Source organism: Cherax quadricarinatus, chromosome 6, assembly GCF_038502225.1.
Source record: "Cherax quadricarinatus isolate ZL_2023a chromosome 6, ASM3850222v1, whole genome shotgun sequence".
NCBI classification, from domain to species: domain Eukaryota; kingdom Metazoa; phylum Arthropoda; class Malacostraca; order Decapoda; family Parastacidae; genus Cherax; species Cherax quadricarinatus.
This window is the reverse complement of record NC_091297.1, coordinates 19,138,158-19,160,867: the sequence shown is the minus strand read 5'-3', so window position 1 is coordinate 19,160,867 and position 22,710 is coordinate 19,138,158. Positions and strand designations below refer to the sequence as shown.

The 22,710-nt window shown below is 39.4% G+C and overlaps 1 protein-coding gene across 2 annotated transcripts in view; it reads left to right on the top strand.

The window, feature by feature from the left end:
• Positions 1 to 841: 841 nt before the first annotated feature.
• Positions 842 to 22,710, top strand: part of LOC128692474 (transmembrane protein 42) — a 54,523-nt gene continuing 32,654 nt past the window's right edge. The window contains exons 1-2 of one of the 2 annotated variants that reach the window (XM_053781631.2): positions 842 to 929; positions 5,751 to 5,959. In XM_053781631.2, coding sequence (XP_053637606.1) covers positions 926 to 929; positions 5,751 to 5,959 — 213 coding nt within the window. In that variant the 5' untranslated portion in view covers positions 842 to 925. Of the gene's footprint in view, positions 930 to 1,191; positions 1,232 to 5,750; positions 5,960 to 22,710 lie in introns of those variants that run through there. The other variant, XM_053781639.2, reaches the window with a different exon arrangement.

The window sequence follows — 22,710 nt, the reverse complement described above, 5'->3', positions numbered from 1 at the left end:
ACCTTCCTTGAGGGGCATCACCTTCAAAACTACCATTAGAAAACATCTTATCTCCCTGATACACCCCATCAACTACCTACACGAATACCACCTGGTGGTTCACACTTACACTCACTCACCCATTTGACCATAAACAGAAATATTAATCTCAATCTTAAAATAATGAATCCTATGATACTCCAATACTGAAACTATGTACTGTGCCAAAACAAAAGCATTCACATTGCTAAACTCACAAACTAGCATTTAGTCACTTAGCCATAATACCAACTTACCTCATAATTTGTAATATTTTAAAATAAAGAATTAAACTAAGTCTGCCCGAAATGCCTAGCCATGCTAGGCGTTCTAGTGGTACACTCTGTAATAATTATTTAACTACATGTAAACCACACAATAACCAAATTCTGTAAATTCAACATTGTAATCCTTATAGAGAATAAACTTTGAATGAATTGAACGAATGAATGGAACTCTCTCCAGGTAAACTCCAGGTAAATTATGTCAGTGTCCCAGAATGCGACCCACACCAGTCCACTAACACCCAGGTACCCATTTTACTGGAAAGAAACACGCCCAATGTTTCTACTCTGGCTGGGAATCGAACCCAGACCCTCGCCGTGTGAAGCGAGAGCGTTAGCCACCAGTATATTATGAAGTTATAAAGATTTTTAACTTAAAGGATTCCCAGTGGAAATAAGTTACTTTTTCTGACTTTACTGGGTTATCCTAGGTAATATACACATGTTATTATGATAATTTGCATAATTGTATTTATGCGTACCTGTACCTCAATAAACTTAATTCATGCCTCTGGAAGTGAGTCGACTACATCATCCAGTATAAGGTTCACACGGCTCCACCACGCCCGCTACCCTTCAACCCAACAATAACAAATCATATTCAAAAATTGCATATATATGTAATGGGTATGTGCAATAAGCAATACGATTTACATATGAGTGCAAATATATTATATTTCCTTTAATATATTTATGATACTGACATAACGAAATAAATAAACAAAGAAGAGACCCTTTTTTTTTTGTCTTTAGAAAGAGACAACCTTGTGGAACTTATTTGGTATTAATTACATCTTTAATGAAATTTATAAATATCCTATTTATGTTAATAATCGTTGCTAAATATTCCACTCAGTGGCTCTTTTATTCCATCTCTTGTGTTATTTTTTCTTAGAATTGAGTTGCGTCAGCTGCTGAGCACAACATCAGTGAGAACCTTATCATTATCTTTCACTCTTCACTTTATCAATGTTCCTTCATGTTATGTCAGTAGTTAATTTAACACCGCCAATATATAAACATTTAATATGCTTACATAAAATTTTCGGTGAACCTGGATAATGCTGTTTTTTTTTTTTTATCCAAATTCCCCAGGCCACTCCGTCGATGTTTAGCAGGATGTAGCTCTTGAAGCTGTCTAGCTCTTGATCCAAGGAACTGGACTCTACCTCCACTTCCTTGGATCGATCCTGAATGTCTCCCATTTTCCAGGCGTTATATAACCCCAACAGGTTGAGCGCTTCCCCGTGAATAAAATGAAAATAATTGCCAGGATGTTATTCCAGAGTAATAACCTCTCAAGGTTCCTTGATGTTGCTGAGGGGCTCTTGATCTAGGGAATTGGATCTGTGCTCCGGTTACCTGAATTAAGCCTGAATACCTTCCACATTCCCCCCTCCCCCACAGGCGCTGCATAATCCTATGGGTTTAGCGCTCTGCCTTAATTATAATCCAGATTAATGACCCTTGTAATAATAATTATTTTATTTACTACAAGTACATGTACAAGGTATACAGACCATAGTTGACATCAGTGACATACTACTATATAGAAAGCTGCTTGTTATGCTGAGCATTTCCCGCAAATTATGTCAGTTTTGACCCAGGATGCGACCCACACCAGTCCACTAACACCCAGGTACCTATTTTACTGCTGGGTGATCATGCACAACAGGTATTTAAAAGGAAACATGTCCTAATGTTTCCACCTGTACTGGGGGTTGAACCACGGACCTCAATGTGTGAGCTGATTTTATACCAACTGAGCTATGGTATAATTGTAATAATAATGACAATAGTAAGGTTGCATAGCAAAAAAGTCACTGACTTTTTTGGGGTTATCCTAGGTAGTTTACACATATGTTACTATGTATGATAATTTGTGTAACTGTATTTTTGTGTATCTGTACATAAATAAACTTATTTGAAGGTCAGTGGCCCATAAACAGCAACAGCCTGGTTGACCAGGCAGGCACTTGGGCCAGGCTCTGGGAGTAGAAAAATTGTAGCAACTCATGAAAGGTACCTAATTGTGCAATGCTCTGCTGTACTATGTACATTAATGCACATATAATATTTTTTGTAGGTACGTTATTAAATATTTACATTATACATGTACATTAGTTACTGTCTGACATTTGTTTCAGAAATTGAAATGAACAGTTATGACATTTGCCAGCAATGTAGTTGCAGGCAGTATCCTTACATGATGTTGATGTATTTACTTACTGTACATTTATGTTTCATTTATTTTCATAACAAAAACATTTATTTTGTACATATTGTAGCATCACTAGTACCATTGTAATGACTCTCTGGGATACTATGATGTACATAAAATTTATGCCTCCTGATGACTCCCAGAATGGTACTAAGTACGTACAATGGACCCCCAGATATCGGCCAGTGTGGCAGTCGGCCAATTCGGTAATCGAGCACTCGGTAATCAAGAAATTTCCCCCCAGATTTCAGCCATCTCCTCGGAATTCATTGGTATGAGATGCGTCCACCTGCTGGCGATGCACTTCCTCGCGTATATTTCACTCAGTCTGCGGTCTCTCTCGTTAGGTTAGGAATACTCCGCGCATTCATCCATTGTTGTTGGTGCTTGTTAATTGATTGCAACTATGAAATAAGCCACCATGGGTAAAGAAGATGAGAAACACGATAAAATTCAAGAAAGAAGTTATTGCAAAATATGAAAGTGGTGTACGTGTGGTGGAGCTGGCCAGGATGTACGAGAAATCTACATCAACAATCAGTTCCATCCTGTTGAAGAATACAGAAATCAAGGAAGCTGATGTTGCGAAAGGTGTAAATATGCTAACGAAACAGAAGTCTCAAACAGTCAAGGATGTGGAGAAGTTGTTGATTTCAAAGTGAAGCCTTTACTTGTGTATCACTCTGAAAATCCCCGAGTGTTTAAGAAAAACAATGTCATGAAGAGTAAATTGTGTGTGATATGGAGGGATAACAATAAGGCATGAGTCACAAGGTTAATTTTCTTTGAGTGGGTCAATGAAGTGTTTGGCCCGAGTGTGAAGAAATACCTCCTGGAAAATAAATTGCCACTCAAGTGCCTCCTGGTAATGGACAATGCTCCTGCTCATCCTCCAGACTTGGAAGACCAATTGTTGGAGTTTAGTTTCATCACAGTGAAGTTCTTGCCCCCTAATACCACTCCTCTCATCCAGCCCATGGACCAGCAGGTTATTTCAAACTTCAAAAAACTGTACACCAAAGCAATGTTTCAAAGGTACTTTGAAGTGACCTCGGACACTGAATTGACCCTAAGAGAGTCCTGGAGGAATCGCTTCAATATCCTCCACTGCATAAGCCTTAGAGATAAGGCTTGGCAGGAGTGACTTCCAGGGCTTTGAACTCTGCTTGGAGAAAATTGTGGCCAGAATGTGTTCTCGACAAGGGTTTTGAAGGGTTTGAGGCTGACTCTGATGACCCTATGCCTGTTGTGGAATCTATTGTGTCTTTGGGGAAGTCCATGGGGTTGGATGTGAGTGGCGAGGATGTGGAAGAGTTGGTGGAGGACCACAGGAAAGAGCTAACCACTGAAGAGCTGCAACACCTTCAACAGGAACAGCAACAGATCACAGCTGAGGATATTGCTTAGGGGAAAGAATGTGCCTTCTTCAGTGATTAAGGACATTTGTGTAAAGTGGAGTGAGGTGCAAAGTTTTGTGGAGAATTATCACCCTGACAAAACTGTTGCAAGCTGTGTCTGCAACATGTTCAGTGACAATGTCTTGTCCCATTTTAGGTAAATTTTACAGACGCCAGAAACAGGCATCTCAGACAGATTTTTTATGCGACAGGGGTGCAGTGACTCTCAAGCTGGTCCTAGTGCCAGTAAAAAACAAAGAAGAGAAGCAACCCCAGAGAGGGACTTGATAAGAGATAAGATAAGATTTTGTTCGGATTTTTAACCCCGGAGGGTTAGCCACCCAGGATAACCCAAGAAAGTCAGTGCGTCATCAAGGACTGTCTAACTTATTTCCATTGGGGTCCTCAATCTTGTCCCCCAGGATGCAACCCACACCAGTCGACTAACACCCAGGTACCTATTTGCTGCTAGGTGAACAGGACAAGTGTAAGGAAACGTGTTGAAATGTTTCCACCCGTTGGGAATCAAACCTGGGCCCTCCGTGTGTGAAGCGGAAGCTTTAGCCACCTTGGAGGGGGATTTCCCTTCCAAACAATAAGCTCTCCTCCCTCTCACCTCCTCGCCTTCTTCCATATGCCAACAAGAGTATACAATTGAGGTATGTAATATTCATTTATCATTAAAATTACTGCTTTATATTTCTTTCTCATTGTTTTCTGTATGTAAAACTATAGGTATTCTTTAAAAAATGTATTGTTAATACTTTTGGGTGTCTGGAGCGGATTAATTGGATTTACATTATTTCTTATGGGAAATATTACTTCGGATTTAGGCCAACCTTCTGGAACGGATTGTGGCTGATAACCGGGGGTCCACTGTACACATTTCTTTTTCATCAGGCGTACTGTGGGTGTGCAATGTATCGGTAAGGTGGGTATTGGCCAGTTTTCTTGGTATTGATATCGGTCTAAATTTTAATATTGGTATCGTCTCATTCCTAAAAGACCCACATTTACTTTTGCCAGATGAATTTTGCACATTAGAACGATGTGGACCTTAATATGAGCTCACTGTGGTTCTTGCATAGATTTACTTAGCACCCAGTTGCCCACTTGGTGTAAATTTAAGCTTCCACCTGTTGCAATTAAGTCATTTGTGCTACTAATATATTAAACATTAGTGAAGAGGTCAACGAATGTATGTAAATCTTAGTCCATAGTTGTATAGGCAAATTGTTGGAGTCTGAACATTAACTGGTTTGTATATTTTTTGTTATACAGTGGTATGTAAACTTATGTAATCCATTGGTACCCTGTAATGTATGTAATCTCTTGATATCCTGTAGTGTATGCTATCTCTTGGTATCTTGTAGTGTAACTTATCTCTTGGTATCCTGTTGTGTATGTAAGCTCCTGGTATCATGTAGTATATATAATATTTTGGAATCCTGTATTGTATGTAATCTTTTGGTCTCCTGTCTTGTATGTAATCTCTTCGAATCCTATAGTGTATGTAAGCACTTGGTATCCCTTACTGTATGGTATCCTGTACTGTATGTAGGCTCTTGGTATCTCGTACTGTACTGTATGTAGGCTCATGGTATCTCATACTGTATGTAGGCTCTTGGTATCCCATACTGTAAGTAGTCTCTTGGTATCCCATACTGTAGGTAATCTCATGTAATCTCTTGGTATCTTGTACATGTATGGAATAAGTTATTATACACTTGATCAATCCTTATTTTGTAATAGAGGGAAGTATTAAAAGATTTATATAAATAACATTCCCTAATTTTATGAAATGTTTAATTAATTATCGTCTCAAAACAGGAACTGTGGTGTTATCCACATGCAGCTCAGTGATGCGTGGACAGTTGTATGCGGTGGCTTCTGGCCTCTTGGCTGCGCTGGCAAGTCTCTGTGGCAAATATGCTATGGCCAGTACAGAAGCTCAAGATCTTTGTGAAAGTGTCCTTTTAATGCTTCATAATGAGGAAGAAATTACAAATACAAACAATGTCATTACCATATGTGATCAGGTAAGTGAGAACACTATGGATAAGGACTAAACTAATAAAATATCTGTTAGGTATCTATTTACTACACTGCACGAACATGATAATAATAGTAGTAGTAGTAATAGTAATAATAATACGTAATAGTAAATAATAATAATTTTTTTTTTTTTTTCAACAAGTCGGTTGTCTCCCACCGAGGCAGGGTGACCCAAAAAAGAAAGAAAATCCCCAAAAAGAAAATACTTTCATCATCATTCAACACTTTCACCACACTCACACATTATCACTGCTTTTGCAGAGGTGCTCAGAATACAACAGTTTAGAAGCATATACGTATAAAGATACACAACATATCCCTCCAAACTGCCAATATCCCAAACCCCTCCTTTAAAGTGCAGGCATTGTACTTCCCATTTCCAGGACTCAAGTCCGACTATATGAAAATAACCGGTTTCCCTGAATCCCTTCACTAAATATTACCCTGCTCACACCAATAATAATAATAATAATAATAGTACAGTATAATAATAATAATAATAATAATAATAATAATAATAATAATAATAATAATAATAATAATAATATTTATTTCTACAAAGTACATTGTACAATTTATACAGGAATAGATGTCATTATTGGTATATTTTATAGAAAGCCCCTGTGTATGCAGAACATTTCAAGTGGCCTTAAAATTAACTTATAACTATGGAATGACTATTTAAGTATGGATGGAAAAAGAGAGACAAATGCAGTGTAATGCAATCCTCTACTGACAGTGTTTCACTCACACAGTGGGCTTTGTCAAGTTTGCAGCCTTTGACATTATCACCGTGATTTATGATTGATATTTTTTTAAATTTTTTGTAAAACAATGTGTTATAACATTTGAAACAGTTATTATGTATGTTGTTCGAATGAAAATAATAAGCAATATTTCGGCATTATATGGCGTTTTTAGCTGTACAAAATAAGAAAGGTTTGCGATGTTGAAATACTTTTTCATAAGTAAAGAAGGCTTATGACTAATGGGGTGGGGGGGGTTAGGTGGCCAGTAATGGCAGTTATGTGGATAGAGAAAAGATTATTTTGCCATGATTGTAACAAAGAACAGTTCTGTGACCAAAGGAGTTTGTCCATTGTTTCCAAATCTATTGATCCAGCAGATTTTGCTCCGAATTTCCGAAGTCCATTAAATAGAGGGTTAACTGTATATGGTGCATAAGTGGATCTTTGCCATGGTTTGTGTGTTAATGTATGGTGTCCATGGACTGTCTCTAAATGAAACAAAGCATGATCTGATAAAAGAGGAATTATTAAGTACTGAGAAATTAAAAAGTTAAGATAAATCCTTAAAACTTTTCATGCTACTAATCTTTCCCTTCATTCCTGTTTGATTGGTCAGCTAAGGCAGATGGGCAGAGCTAAATTATGGCACGTTCTTCTTGGATTATACAAGAACTAGCTACAAGCAGTATTAAAACAGGGAAGTGTTTTTGGGTATGCCCAAATGAGATAAATCTGTGGACTAAAATCACAAGGGTATTAAAAGAGGTCAACATCAAAGCTGCTTTCATAGAAAACCTGGAAGCTTTCTACAACAGATGGGAACATAAAAAGTCCGGGCTGAATGGTACTGCCCTTGATACTGGCCATGTAGTCAGAAACTGTAAGGCTGGAGATGATGTCCTGGTAGTCAGTAAATGGGGGGCTGATAGTGCTGTCCTGGGAGACAGTAATGGGGAAGCTGGAGGTGCTGTCCTGGGAGACAGTAATGGTGAAGCTGGAGGTGCTGTCCTGGGAGACAGTAATGGTGAAGCTGGAGATGCTGTCCTGGGAGACAGTAATGGGGAAGCTGGAGATGCTGTCCTGGGAGACAGTAATGGTGAAGCTGGAGATTTTGTCCAGGTAGTCGGGAATTATACGCAGGAAGGAATACATATGAATGACCTCATAGGGGACAGGAGCCATAGTAGGGAAACAAGTGTAGTCAAAGATAAGATAAAACCAATATTGCAAACTAGAAATACCGCAGGAAATAGCAAACAAGAGGACTCCAGTAGCAATAGTGAGGATATATTACCAAAAACAAATGGTGGGAGCTCCATTGTTGGTGCTAGGGAGGATAGAAGTAAGACAGGGAAACATGCACCAACAGGGAATACAGTCACAGAAACCCAAGGCAAACGGAAACCAAGCCTGTGCACATACTATGCACTCGGTATCTGCTGGCATGGGAAATCTGGAAAAACAGATGGGACGTGCAACTATGACCACCCTAGGAAATGCCATGCCCATATGACAACAGGAAAATGCAAACTCCCTTCCTGTAAGCTTTTTCACCCTGAACTGTGTACCTCTTCAGTACAGGAAAGACTGTGCTATAACTTAAATTGCCAGGCATACCATCTAAAGGGGACAAAAAGATACAAAACATCCAGGCCATGGGAAAACCTGGGTAGCCACAGCCACTCAAGAGGGAGAGGTTTTTTAGTGCCAGGAAGGAAAAAAAACTGGCAGGAAATGGCAGAAATCGTACACCAAATCCAGTCATTCCTGGAGTGGAACCACAGTCGATGGCCTCCACTCCAAACCAACAGATACAGATACTAATGCCGGAAAAAAAATCCCCCCCCAATACCAACAATACCACCAGTCCGATAACATTCTTCTTTGCAAATATACAGGGTCTAAAGCCAGCAACAAACAACAAAATACCTTTCATCCGTGGACTGCTTGCAGAGGCAAAGGCAATGTTCGCGGCTTTCACTGAGACCCACATAAAGGATCACTTGGACAACGAAATATGGATCCCAGGTTACAACCTATACAGATGTGACAGAGTGAACAGGCAAAAGGGGGGGGTTGGCCTGTACATTGCAGAGTCACTTGTTTGCACAGAACTGCTAAATGCCTCAAATGATGTAGTGGAAGTTTTAGCAGTAAAGGTCGAGAACCAAAACCTAGTCATTGTGATAGTCTACAAGCCTCCGGATGCAACATCCCAGCAATTCCAGGAACAGCTGTTAAAAATTGACCACTGTCTGGAAAACCTTCCAGCTCCTGCACCCAACATCTTGCTCCTGGGGGATTTCAACTTAAGGCACCTAAAATGGAGGAATATAGCAAATAATATTGTTGCAGTAATAACACCAGGAGGCAGCTCTGATGAAAACTCACACTCACGCGAGCTTTTAAATCTCTGCACAAAATTCAATTTAAACCAGCAAATAATAGAGCCTACTAGACTGGAGAATACACTAGACCTCATCTTCACTAACAATGATGATCTGATAAGAAATATCACCATATCAAAAACAATATACTCAGATCACAACATAATTGAGGTTCAGTCATGTATGCGCGGAGCCCCAGACCGACATAATGAGATTAGTCACGAGGGAGCATTCACCAAATTCAACTTCAATAACAAAAACATAAAGTGGGACCAAGTAAACCAAGTCCTAACCGATATAAGCTGGGAAGATATACTAAGCAACACAGACCCCAACTTATGCCTAGAACAGATTAACTCGGTAGCACTCGATGTATGCACAAGGCTTATTCCTCTAAGAAAAAGGAGGAGTAGATGTAAAACAGAATGAGACAGGCGCTCCCTTTACAGGCGACGGAAAAGAAAAACAGAGCGGCTAAAAGAGGTCAATATATCTGAAATGCGTAGGGAGACACTGGTCAGAGAAATAGCAAGCATCGAACTTAAGCTAAAAGAATCGTTTAGGAGTCAGGAATCGCGGGAAGAACTAAAAGCCATAAATGAAATCGAAAGAAACCCAAAGTATTTCTTCTCCTATGCCAAATCAAAATCGAGAACAACGTCCAGTATTGGGCCCCTACTTAAACAAGATGGGTCCTACACAGATGACAACAAGGAAATGAGTGAGCTACTCAAGTCCCAATATGACTCAGTTTTTAGCAAGCCGCTAACCAGACTGAGAGTCGAAGATCAAAATGAATTTTTTATGAGAGAGCCACAAAATTTGATTAACACAAGCCTATCCGATGTTATCCTGACGCCAAATGACTTCGAACAGGCGATAAATGACATGCCCATGCACTCTGCCCCAGGGCCAGACTCATGGAACTCTGTGTTCATCAAGAACTGCAAGAAGCCCCTATCACGAGCCTTTTCCATCCTATGGAGAGGGAGCATGGACACGGGGGTCGTCCCACAGTTACTAAAAACAACAGACATAGCCCCACTCCACAAAGGGGGCAGTAAAGCAACAGCAAAGAACTACAGACCAATAGCACTAACATCCCATATCATAAAAATCTTTGAAAGGGTCCTAAGAAGCAAGATCACCACGCATCTAGAAACCCATCAGTTACACAACCCAGGGCAACATGGGTTTAGAACAGGTCGCTCCTGTCTGTCTCAACTATTGGACCACTACGACAAGGTCCTAAATGCACTAGAAGACAAAAAGAATGTAGATGTAATATATACAGACTTTGCAAAAGCCTTCGACAAGTGTGACCATGGCGTAATAGCGCACAAAATGCGTGCTAAAGGAATAACAGGAAAAGTCGGTCGATGGATCTATAATTTCCTCACTAACAGAACACAGAGAGTAGTCGTCAACAGAGTAAAGTCCGAGGCAGCTACGGTGAAAAGCTCTGTTCCACAAGGCACAGTACTTGCTCCCATCTTGTTCCTCATCCTTATATCCGACATAGACAAGGATGTCAGCCACAGCACCGTGTCTTCCTTTGCAGATGACACCCGAATCTGCATGACAGTGTCTTCCATTGCAGACACTGCAAAGCTCCAGGCAGACATCAACCAAATCTTTCAGTGGGCTGCAGAAAACAATATGAAGTTCAACGATGAGAAATTTCAATTACTCAGATATGGTAAACATGAGGAAATTAAATCTTCATCAGAGTACAAAACAAATTCTGGCCACAAAATAGAGCGAAACACCAACGTCAAAGACCTGGGAGTGATCATGTCGGAGGATCTCACCTTCAAGGACCATAACATTGTATCAATCGCATCTGCTAGAAAAATGACAGGATGGATAATGAGAACCTTCAAAACTAGGGAGGCCAAGCCCATGATGACACTCTTCAGGTCACTTGTTCTATCTAGGCTGGAATATTGCTGCACACTAACAGCACCTTTCAAGGCAGGTGAAATTGCCGACCTAGAAAATGTACAGAGAACTTTCACGGCGCGCATAACGGAGATAAAACACCTCAATTATTGGGAGCGCTTGAGGTTCCTAAACCTGTATTCCCTGGAATGCAGGAGGGAGAGATACATGATTATATACACCTGGAAAATCCTAGAGGGACTAGTACCGAACTTGCACACGAAAATCACCCACTACGAAAGCAAAAGACTTGGCAGACGATGCACCATCCCCCCAATGAAAAGCAGGGGTGTCACTAGCACGTTAAGAGACCATACAATAAGTGTCAGGGGCCCGAGACTGTTCAACTGCCTCCCAGCACACATAAGGGGGATTACCAACAGACCCCTGGCAGTCTTCAAGCTGGCACTGGACAAGCACCTAAAGTCAGTTCCGGATCAGCCGGGCTGTGGCTCGTATGTTGGTTTGCGTGCAGCCAGCAGCAACAGCCTGGTTGATCAGGCTCTGATCCACCAGGAGGCCTGGTCTCAGACCGTGCCGCGGGGGCGTTGACCCCCGGAACTCTCTCCAGGTAAACTCCAGGTAATCCCTCCCTTAATAATCAGAAACATGCTATCTACTTTCAGCTGGAAAATCAGTTTCTAGTTTACAGTGCAAGGCCCAAGGACAAGTCCAGGAGCTTTGAACTGATTCCTAAAAGCAGGGGTCGATTCATAAACCATGTTTGTGTGTTACTATTATAATAAAGAAGCACTAAACCCATTAGGGTCATACAGTGCCATGTATGTACAAGAAAGAATATAAGCTGCTTGATCATGCGCTTAAGACCACAACAGTGCATCTACCTCATCCACTAGGAAAATGATAGGATGGATAATGAGAACCTTTAGAACTAGGGACACCAAGCCCATGATGAGTCTCTTCAAATCGTTTGTGCTCTCTAGGCTGGAATACTGCTGTACACTAACGGCCCCCTTGAAGGCTGGCGACATTGCAGACCTGGAGAGTGTACAAAGAACTTTCACGGCACACATAAGTGCGATAAGGCACCTAAACTGCTGGGAACGGTTGAAGGTCCTTGACCTGTATTCCCTCGAATGCAGGCGAGAGAGATACATGATAATATACACTTGGAAGGTCCTGGAGGGATTGGTACCAAACCTACATATGAAAATCATTCTATATGAAAGCAAAAGACTCGGCAGGAGATGCAACATTTCCCCGATGAAAAGCAGGGGTGCCACGAGTACATTGAGAGACAACACAGTTAGTGTCTGGGGCCCAAGACTATTCAGTTGCCTCCCAGCATACATAAGGGGGATTACCAATAGACCCCTGGCTGTCTTCAAGAAGGCACTGGATAAGCACCTAAAGTCAGTACCTGACCAACTGGGCTGTGGTTCGTATGTCAGCTTGCATGCGGCCAGCAGTAACAGCCTGGTTGATCAGACCCTGGTCCACCATAAGGCCTGGTCTCAGACCGAGCCAGGGGGGCGTTGACCCCTGAAACCCTCTCCAGGTAAACTCCAGATAAGTAGTAAGGATTCTTAATTGTTATGCATGAGCCTCTTGCAGAACATAAACTGGATCTATAGAGACTGTCAATTAACAATGTAGTTCTTTCTTTCTTTCAACACACCGGCCGCATCCCACCGAGGCGGGGTGGCCCAAAAGGAAAAACGAAAGTTTCTCCTTTTACATTTAGTAATATATACAGGAGAAGAGGTTACTAGCCCCTTGCTCCCGGCATTTTAGTTGCCTCTTACAACACGCATGGCTTACGGAGGAAGAATTCTGTTCCACTTCCCCATGGAGATAAGAGGAAATAAACAAGAATAGGAACTAGAAAGAAAATAGAAGAAAACCCAGAGGGGTGTGTATATATGTGCTTGTACATGTATGTGTAGTGTGACCTAAGTGTAAGTAGAAATAGCAAGACGTACCTGAAATCTTGCATGTTTATGAGACAGAAAAAAGGACACCAGCAATCCTACCATCATGTAAAACAATTACAGGCTTTCGTTTTACATTCACTTGGCAGGAAACAATGTAGTTATGTTCTTAAAAACAGTGTAAACAAAAAATCATATAAAATAAACTGATGAACATATGGGAAAATAGATTTATGTTTGTGGGATCTCCCAAAAATGCCAAACAACTGTTTTTAAGCTTTGTAATTCACCAAAACTAAAAAATAACCAGGTTTTGAATTCCTTACATTATAATTGTCGCTGCTTGTTGATCTAAAAGTGTGTGGAGCACGTTGATGTGACTTTGTACAATACCTGTATAAACATGACATGCAGTTTCACAACTGTCATCTGCTATCACAATCATAGTCACCTTCAAACATAAGTAAAAATACTGAACAGTAGGGCCCCACTTATACGGCAGGTTAGGTTCCAGGTTACTGCCAGAAAGCAGACATATGCAGAATGCCATTTTTTCCACTTATAAATACATATAAATGCCAGATAACAACTTTACCCTAACATATATTAAGTAGCAATAGAACTAGGCATTAAAACAATAAAAATAGTAAAATACATGCACAGTACACTCATTATTTACCTCAAAATATTTGTAGTCTTAATGTAGGGCAAAAGGTGAGTAGTATTTACTTTAAGATGTTAGGTGTGGTAGCTCTCCTAGCCACCCCACCCACATATAGTATACTATGATGATGCTTTAAGCTCCATAGAGTGATAAAATGAATATACAGTACACTCATTATTTACCTCAAAATATTTGCAGTCTTAATGTAGGGTGAAAGGTGAGAAGTATTTATTTGTAGAAAGTCATGTGGTAGGTAGGGTAGTGTAGGGAAGCCAGCCTGGCCACCCCACCCACTATGTAAACAAACAAACGATGTGTCTGGTTATGGTTCGTAAACATTCAAACAAACACCTTACATTGTGTACAAATTGTCTCCAGAGTGGTACAGTAGAATAAATAAAAACCAACACTTTCAGTCTCATGTAATTTTTAGAAGGAATGATGCTCTGACAAATTATTATTACAGTGGACCCCCGGTTCCCGATGCTATCGGTATCCGATAAATCCGGTAACCGATGCATTATATCGCAGAAAATTTGCCTCGCTTCCCGATACAAAACCCGGTATGCAATGTGGTTCGTACGAGACGTGTCCATGTGTGGCCTGAACTGCCCTGTGTGTGCCAGTGTTTACAAGCCAGCCAGTGTGCGCGCATCTAAGGATACATTCGGTACATTCCATATTATCCATATTATCACTGTTTTTGGTGCCTGTTTTTGCAAAATAAGTCACCATGGGCCTCAAGAAAGCTCCCAGTGCCAACCCTTCGAGACCGAGGGTGCTAATGACTGTTGAAATGAAGAAAGAGATAATTGCAAAGTATGAAAGTGGAGTGCGTGTGTCGGAGCTGGTCAGGTTGTATAGTAAACCCCAATCAACCATCTCTACTATAGTGAGCAAGAAAACGGCAATTAAGGAAGCTGTTCTTGCAAAAGGTGCAACTGTGATTATGAAACAGCGACCGCAAGTGTTAGAAAATGTTGACTGTTATTGGTGTAGATAAATGAAAAACAGATAGCAGGAGATAGCATCTCTCAAGCAATCATTTGTGAAAAGGCTAGGCAGTTGCATGACGATTTGGTAAAAAAATTGCCTGCAACTAGTGGTGATGTGAGTGAATTTAAGGCCAGCAAAGGTTGGTTTGAAAGATTTAAGAATCGTAGTGGCATACATAGTGTGATTAGGCATGGTGAGGCTGCCAGTTATGTTGTGCGACAGAGGTCCAGTGACTCTCAAGCTGGTCCTAGTGCCATTAAAAGAAGAAGGGAAGTAACCCTGGAAAAGGACTTGCTACCTCAAGTCCTAATGGAGGGGGATTCCCCTTCTAAATGCTAACACCATCCACACTCCCCTCCTCCCATCCCATCAATCATCACCAGATCTTCATTAAAGGTAAGTGTCAATTATTCTTTTGTTATTTATTGTTATTGTTGTTATTGTAATTACTATTCTATTGCATTAAACTTAATATTTCACGTGGTAAAAGTTTTTTTTTTATATTTTTGGGTGTCTTGCACGGATTAATTTGATTTCCATTATTTCTTATGGGGAAAATTGATTCGCTTTCCGATATTTTTGGTTTACGATGAGCTCTCAGGAACGGATTAGTATCGCGAACCGGGGGTCCACTGCATTATTATTATTACAGATTATTAAAAGTTATTATTATTGCAAGTTATTATTACAAATTATTATTATAATAAAAAAGAAGCACTAAACTCACAAGGGTCATGAATTGCTATATATAGAGTGAAGGCATACGAGAGGAATATTTATCTACAGTTATCCCCCAGTGTTTGACTAGAGAAAACGTAATTCTTCCCACACTCCTACAAAGCCGCTTTGTAAACAAATCTCATATTTATGTAAATTTTTATTCTGTGGGTGTATATATAATGTTTATGTGCTATGTAACGTGTTTCTTATATAATTTTGAAGAAAATATCATAGATGGATTAATGAAAATGTCTATACATGTATTAACATAAAATAAGACATTTAATGTGCCCAAGAGAGATTATTATTATGTTGTATTACTATGGCGTCATGAGTAGAGAGAGCCTTAGTGATTTTAATGTGTACCTGCATGCCAGCACAGTGTGTAAGTATATTTAGGTACAGGTACACATAAGCATAATTATCAGAGTACATACAAAATACGCAATACAGTGGACCCTCGACCAATGATATTAATCCATTCCAGAGAGTTTATCCTTAGGCGAATTTATCATTAGTTGAATTAATTTTCCCCATAAGAAATAATGGAAATCCAATTAATCCGTTCCAAACACCCAAAAGTGTGAAAAAAGTTTTTTTTTTTTTTCACATGAAATATATATTTTCCTACACAGGAACAGAAGGATACACACACATGCACAATAAATACTGTACTAAATGAAGAATAAATGACACTTACCTTTATTGAAGATGTAGTGATGAGTGATGAGATAGGAGGAGGAGATGGAGGTGTATTATTGTTTGGAAGGGAAATTCCCTTCCATAAGGGCTTTAGGTACCAATTTCTTTTGCGGGGTTACTTCCCTTCTTTTTTTAATGCCACTGGGAACAACTTGAGAGTCACTGGATCTCTGTCGCAATAAAAATCTGTCCATAGAGCTCTGTACCTCGCATTCCTTCAAGATTTTCCTAAAGTAGTCCACAACATTGTCATTGTAAAAGTCCCCAGTATGGCTTGCAATAGCTGTGTCAGGGTGATTTTCATCCATAAAGGTTTGCACATCAGCCCACTTTGCGCAAATTTCCTTAATTGTTGAAGAAGGCAACTTCCCCCATCTCTCTCTCCCCTCTGAAGCAATTTCCTCAGTTGTGGTCTCTTGCTGTTGCAGATGCCCTTGCAGCTCATCAGTGGTTAGTTCTTCATCGTCATCCTCCACCAACTCTTCTACATCCTCCCCACTAACCTCCAACCCCATGGACCTCCCCAATGACACAATAGATTCCACAACTGGTATAGGCTCCTGAGGGTTAGCCCCAAACCCTTCAAAATCCCTCTCTTGTACACATTGTGGCCACAATTTCCTCCAAGCAGAGTTCAAGGTCCTGTTAGTCACTCCCTCCCAAGCCTTACCTATAAAGTTTATGCAATTGAGGATACTAAAGTGATCTTTCCAAAAGTCTCTTAGGGCCAGTTGAGTGTCTAAGGTCACTTCAAAGCACTTTTGAAGCATTGCTTTGGTGTACAGTTTTTTGAAATTTGAAATGACCTGCTGGTCCATGGGCTGGAGGAGAGGAGTGGTATTAGGAGGCAAGAACTTCACTTTGATAAAACTCAAGTCCCCCGAAATTCGCTCTGGCAACTCTGAAGGATGAGCAGGAGCATTGTCTAATACCAGGAGGCACTTCGAGGTCCAATTTATTTTCCAGGAGGTAATTTTTCACAGTGGGGCCAAACACATGATAAAACCAATCATAGAAAATGTCTCTAGTGACCCATGCCTTACTGTTTGCACATATGGTACCATATGGTACATTGTACCATATGGTACCATTGTACCATATGATACCATTGTACCATATGATACCATTGTATGACATGGCACCATTGTACCATATGGTACCATTGTACCATATGGCACAATGGTACCATATGGTTCAAAACCATAGAATTCATCCTCAGCTCCACTTCCATCAGTCTTAGAACTGTAAGTTGTGAAGAGAAGAGTCAGAATTCACCCAGAGAGTGAGTGGGGAGTGAGAGCTTCCTTGCCGTCAGGCACGATGAACAAAGCTACTTTGCCGGCATTCCCACAATGCCATGTGGGCGTCCAGATTTTTTCTATAGTGTGCACACTGACCACCCAGACCCATTCTCTCAGATGTAGGCCTACCAGCCTTCTCATGCCAAATTTGACACCACTAGAATTTTGGTGTAGCTCTACGGTTCGGACCCTGAACGTAAAGCCGTAGATCTACGGGATGGACCCTGAAAGGGTTAATATTAAAGTAGAGCACTGATTATCATGGTACAGTAGTTATGTTCCTGAAAATGGCTTGTCATTAAAAAATCATGCAAATGAGCTAAAGAACATATGGGAAAAATAGGGTTGCATTCCTCAGCTCCCCTCCCAAAAAAAAGATGCCAATTAATTGGTGCACCTTCTATTGGTTGTCTGCTTAAGCCACTTACTTAATAATTATTCCCTCCTATTTAGCCATTGTGACCTATGTGTCACTCTTTTATGGGTCATAACCTGGATTACTCATTGTACAAGCTTGTATCATCCCCTTATATTTTTTAAAGTGTATTAAATGATACTTCCTTCAAATCATAAGCTTGTGCCATTTCCATTGCTTTAAAGTTTATATAAGATCTTGACTTGCAAAATACCAAAACTTTCATTTTTATGCTTCTTTGCACTTCCCGCATCACTTGCATTCCTTGAGTGCCATAGTTATTATTCGGAGATGATGTGGAATGATGAAAAGATTAAAAATTGATTCATTAATACAGGGTGAGTATGGTATGAGAACCATATGCATAGAGAACTGATAGCATGGGAGTTGTTTACATTAAGAGTGTGACTAGGCCTCCTTTGTATGATAGTGGCCTTGCCCATTAGGACTGTGAGATGGAGGGGGGTAAAGAAACTGCAACATGCCATATTTTCCACTAAATTGACTTTTTCCTAAGTGATAAATACAACAAGCATATTGAAAATAGGCCACAATTTTTCAGAGTGTTAATGGAAAAAAGGTTAATAAATCATGTGTTAATTGACTGTTTACTGTACATCCTTATTACATTCAACAATGCAGTATTAATTACAGGCATGCACATGTATTCAGCAGGTACTGTTCCACCACATGTATTCAGCAGGTACTGTCCCACGTCTAAGTTTCCTGCACCACTGATGGAAGAATAATAATATAAATGTGTTTAAGACAAATTTATTGTAATAGTTTCTTTTCTCCAGTGTTTTATGCTTGTTAATATTTCGTCCTCTTTTTATCAGCTACCAGAGAAGTTCAGTCCTATATTTTCTGTTATTTTATTTGCTGAGGCAATTTGTTCCATCTGCAGATTATGCAAGTAAATGGAAGTGCATCATATGTGAGCTAGCCAAGCACACATCAAGTTTAGGCTCTGCACCACAAGTATGGTACAGTATAAGTACTGTATAACAATAAAGACAATAATAGAAGAAGTGCTGTGGAAAAGTTTTTCAGCTTTTATAATTTTCTGAATGAAGGAAGTGACAAATTTAATATGGCTAGTTAACCTTTTAAGCAAAGGATGTCTTTCATTGTCTCCACTGTGTGGCTTTGATTATTCAGAATTTTGAACAAGGCAACAAGACAAGTCTTGTTAATACTACATGTTTGGACCATGACTTGTGAATGTTTTGTTATTTTGTATCCCTGACACCAACAAAGTAGTTACTGTTAATTGTGCTTTTTGTACTAAATATATCTTTTCTTAAAAGCTTAAGGAAGATATCATAAAAAACCATAAACATCCTACCATTTTACTGGAGTTTTGAATTGTTTTAATCTACAGTATTTAGTTACAAATAATAGTACTGCATGCTATAAAAAATCAACCAGAGCAGCTCGAGTGATGGATTACTTTTTAACCCTTGAATTGTGCTCCAGAGAATGGGGAAAAGTGTAGCTGTGACATCCATGTGGTTAGGAAAGTTTTTGTAAATTATTTTTTCTTGTATGATTGTAGAACATCAGTTCTGAGTATAACTATGGTAAGTTCAGTGAGAAATGTAGTAGTGTCATATTACTCAGTATTGTGAGTTGAAATACGGCAATTTTTCCTGGTTAAGCAGGGTTATACAGTCTTATGGACTACCCAAATACTGTACTCTGTTTTTAGCCTCAACAACCCTACTGAAATCTCGCTTATCATCAAAACACTAAAGAACAAGACCACTCGTGTATAAAAAAGCTTCTCATGTGTTATCACCAATTATTGCAACTCTTTTTAACAAATCCATTGAATCTTCCACCTTCCCATCCATACTCAAGACAGTAAGAGTCACCCCGATCCTCAAAGGAGGTGATCCAACTGAATTGAACAATTATAGGCCTATATCAAACCTGCCCCTGCTATCTAAAATCTTCAAAAAGTTAATGCACAAACAAGTCTACTCCTACTTCGTATCCCACAACATACTCAACCCTTGTCAATTTGGGTTCAGACCGAAAAGAAGTACTAATGATGCTATTATACATATGCTTGAACTAACATATTCTGCACTCAAGAAAAAATGAATTTCCCCTGGGACTGTTCATAGATTTACGAAAAGCTTTTGATACAGGTGACCATGACCTTTTACACCAAAACCTTTAACATTACTGGGTCAGAGGACACTCTCTCAATTACCTAAAATCTTATCTTAGCAATAGAACCCAGTATGTATACACAAATGGAGCCTGTTCCACTACACAACCTATTCTTGTTGGAGTCCCACAGGGAAGCATTCTTGGCCCACTTCTCTTTCTCATTTACATCAGTGACCTACCAAACGCATCTAATCTCCTTAAACCCATTTTATTTGCAGATGACACAGCTTATGTCTTTTCTCACCCAAACCCAACCATACTAACAGACACAGTAAATGCTGAACTGCTAAAAATATCTACTCGGATGATTACCAACAAACTTACTCTCAATATAGACAAAACCTACTTCACGCTTTTCAGAAACAGAGCTTCAAATATACAGCTAAACATATTGATAAATGGTTCACCTATCTCAAGACAGGCAGAGGGCAGATTTCTAGGTCTCCACCTTGACTGCAGTCTCAAATTTCAGACACACACAGCAAATTTCCAAGAAAGTCTCCAAAACAGTAGGTATCCTTTCAAAGATACAGTACTACTGTATGTACCCCAGTCAGCTCTTCTAGCTTTGTACCACTCTCTCATTTACTCTTACCTCACCTATGGTATTTGTGCATGGAGCTCAACCACAGCAAATCACCTTAAGCCTTTAATAACCCAGCAAAAAGCTGCAGTGTGATTGATTACTAACTCCTGCATTAGACAACACACTCCACCTCTTTTCAAGAGTCTTAACTTGCTAAATATACAAAACATCCACACTTACTATTGTGCCTACTACATACACAGAACACTATACTCTAATGTAAACCCTCCTCTCAAACTCCTCCTTGATAACTGTAACAGAACACACAACCATAATACGAGACACAGATCACTCTTCGACATCCCCCGTGTTCATCTCTCTCTATGCAAAAATGCTATGCACGTAAAAGGCCCGAAGATCTGGAATTCATTGCCAGAACAAACTAAAGGACCCCTGTCTGCAAATCAGTTTAAGGTCCAAATAAGAAATCACCTCATCACCCAAAATTAACCAGACAAACCATACCTAACTACTACCAGTTTCTGGTAGTAGTTAGGTATGAATGCTCAACCACTTACTATGAAATTAGGATGTCTGTTCTTTTCATTGTTTTAAATAGTATTAGATTGTAATACAGTACATCATAATGTAAATTGTTCCATTGTAAAACCAAATTTCATTGTTTTAAATAGTAGTAAACTGTAATACATCGTATTGTAAATTGTTTTAAATTGTTACTTTGTAATATTGTAATCTTTATTAACTAATTCAATAGTGTAAAAAAGCTTCTACTAGACTTATCAAACCATGTGGCATCACCTGATATAATATTCAATTTTCCTGTACACACTCTAGCTCATCTAATGACCATATGAACTATGTATTATTGCCTTACTATTCATAAGTTAATCTTTAAGTTTGCCCAAAATGCTCAGCATACAGAGGGGCTTTTGGCATGTACACCCTACTATTATATTCCTCTGTACAACCATGTAATTTGTCAGAATAAAAAATCTTAATTTTATAGTGAGTTACCTAAATTTTAATGTTTAGATGTATCAAAAACTGCTTTCTGTGTCCAAAGGAATAACAACCTATCAGTATAATCTTTATAATCTTTATAATCTTTCATTGGTTTATACACCATAATTCATCTTTTTACATTCTCTTGCACATGTGATATCTGTTTTGCTAACTGCTCAGACTCTTGCTTCAATTGGATCAGCCCGATGACGAACAGCTAACAAGTGAAGGTGATGGGCACCATTCAAATTCAGATTCTTATTTCTTTTTTGTCCAGTACAGAAATAATGTAGTTTACATGTACTAAAGCAGTGTTAGGCACAAAAGAAAGTCACTAGTATGCAGTGCATTTTGGACAAACTAATCCTTATTCTTCAATACATAAGAATTAGACATAACTATTAAGTATGATTCCTTGCTCATTAACCTTCCACAGAAAGTAATTTTTCCAATTTCAGAATATTATATTCTTCATTCAGGTTCCATGAATCACTAATAGGAATCTTAACCCTTTGGGGGGTACCACCGATAATTGTCGGTATATCAAAAAGTAATGAAGACGAAATTGCAGCGCTGAAGATTTTAAAGGGGATTTTCCAAATAAAGTGCACTGACACAGGAAAATTTTTGGCCCATGATGTGGGAGACTTCAAAATCAAATTGCTAGACAGCAACCACCCAGGAAAGTACTACCATCCTGCCAGATGACTTTGAAACAGAAACCTGTAACTGTTTTGCATGATGGTAGGATTGCTGGTGTCTTTTTCTGTCTCATAAACACGCTAGATAACAGGGATATCTTGCTTCTCCAACTTACACTTTGGTCACACTTCACAGACATGCACATGCATATATATATACATGCATCTAGGTTTTTCTCCTTTTTCTACATAGCTCTTGTTCTTCTTTATTTCTTCTATTGTCCATGGGGAAGTGGAAAAGAATCTTTCCTCCGTAAGCCATGCGTGTCGTATGAGGCGACTAAAATGCCGGGAGCAATGGGCTAGTAACCCCTTCTCCTGTAGACATTTACTAAAAAAGAGAAGAAGAAAAACTTTATAAAACTGGGATGCTTGAATGTGCGTGGATGTAGTGCAGATGACAAGAAACAGATGATTGCTGATGTTATGAATGAAAAGCAGTTGGATGTCCTGGCCCTAAGCGAAACAAAGCTGAAGGGGGTAGGGGAGTTTAGGTGGGGGGAAATAAATGGGATTAAATCTGGAGTATCTGAGAGA